The sequence below is a fragment of the Camelina sativa genome, unplaced genomic scaffold (assembly GCF_000633955.1).
Source record: "Camelina sativa cultivar DH55 unplaced genomic scaffold, Cs unpScaffold02028, whole genome shotgun sequence".
Classification (NCBI taxonomy): Eukaryota; Viridiplantae; Streptophyta; class Magnoliopsida; order Brassicales; family Brassicaceae; genus Camelina; species Camelina sativa.
In genome coordinates this window covers 1,201-2,786 of record NW_010923145.1, presented here as the reverse complement: position 1 = coordinate 2,786, position 1,586 = coordinate 1,201, and the positions used below count along the sequence as shown (strand labels likewise).

General features: G+C 39.4%; 1 protein-coding gene across 1 annotated transcript; it reads left to right on the top strand.

The window, feature by feature from the left end:
* On the top strand, positions 1 to 955 carry LOC104774214 (probable eukaryotic translation initiation factor 5-2; the record flags this gene model as incomplete). Its single annotated transcript, XM_010498873.2, is given in 1 exon segment — positions 1 to 955. A coding segment is annotated over 1 exon segment (813 nt), but the record flags the coding sequence as incomplete, so codon positions are not given.
* Between the last annotated feature and the right edge of the window lie 631 nt (positions 956 to 1,586).

Below are 1,586 nucleotides of genomic sequence, written 5' to 3'. Positions count from 1 at the left end.
CAGAAGAGACTGAAGAAGGAAGCTAAGAAGAAAGCACTTGCTAACGGGAAGGATGCTTCTGCTAAGACGTCCAAGAACCATTCTTCTGATGAGGATATTAGCCCCAAGCATGAAGAGAATGTTGTGCTGGATGTGGATGAGGATGAAGACGATGATGATGATGATGATGATGGTGTCCAGTGGCAAACCGATACTTCCCGTGAAGCTGCTGAGAAGAGAATGAAGGAACAGTTGAGTGCTGTAACTGCGGAGATGGTGATACTCACTCCAATGGAAGCAGTAGAGAAAAAGGCCCCCAAAAGCAAATCTAACGGGGATGTTGTGAAGGCTGAGAATCCTCCGCAAGAGGAAAAGAATCTCGTGCAGGAGATGAAAGAGTATCTGAAGAAAGGCTCACCCGTAAGCGAGCTCAAAAGTTTCATCTCCTCTCTCTCCAAGCCTCCACAGGATGTCATGGAGGCACTCTTCAATGCTCTCTTTGACGGTGTGGGAAAAGGATTCGCTAAAGAAGTGACTAAGAAGAAGAATTACTTAGCGGCTGCAGCAACAACACAAGAGGATGGATCACAGATGCATCTGCTCAACTCAATCGGGACATTCTGTGGAAAGAATGGAAACGAAGAAGCAGTGAAGGAGGTGGCTTTGGTTCTCAAAGCACTGTACGACCAGGACATCATTGAGGAAGAGTTTGTGTTGGAATGGTACAATAAGGGTGTGACAGGAGCTGAGAAAAGCTCTCCGGTTTGGAAGAATGTTAAGCCTTTTGTGGAGTGGCTCCAGAGCGCTGAGTCCGAGTCCGAAGAGGAGGATTGAGACAACATTTTCTTCTTTCCTATCATCGACTATGTTTCTTTTTTTGTTGCTGCGGGGTTTCTTAAAAAATTATTCGTCGGTTATTATTGAGTAACAAATCTTTTTGCAGTGGTTTTTAATAATGAACAACTATTAATATATTGTCCCAAACTATGATGTGTCTGTGATGGTTTCGTCGGTCGTATTCGAAAGACGTCTCTATTGGAAATAAGTTCGACGACGCACGAGTCTGTCTGAGAAGATTGATTTGGTCATTGACTTGTTTGCTATATATGATTGTCAGTTTGTCACTGTTGTTATAACTCGGATTCTATTAAAATCGTAACCATGATGTTAGTAGTGGGCCTTAATATCATCAACAAGAAAATCTGAAGAGCAGAAGCAGAGGCCCGTTTGAACGGAGTCAAAATAAATAAATTAAAAAAGAAAAAACTAATTTGATTTTTTTAAAAATCACAACAAACATTCTTTAACTGGCCACCCATCTATCTGCTTTTCCTCACGCGCCATTGATGTCTACGGAGTACTTTACAAAATCATATACAATGACGAAACGGATTTTGAGAGATAAGAGTTATTGAAATTGAACAAATAAAGACAACTGTGACAAGAAAATTATATAAAAAAAGGTAAACTTAAGACCAACAGTACAACAAAATAAATGGTCCAATTAGTTATTAGAGGTGTTGTATATATTTTTGTAATTAAAATTTTCAAGTGTAACGATAAGTATTTTTTTTATATTTTAATTAGGGGAAAACAAACAATTTCAT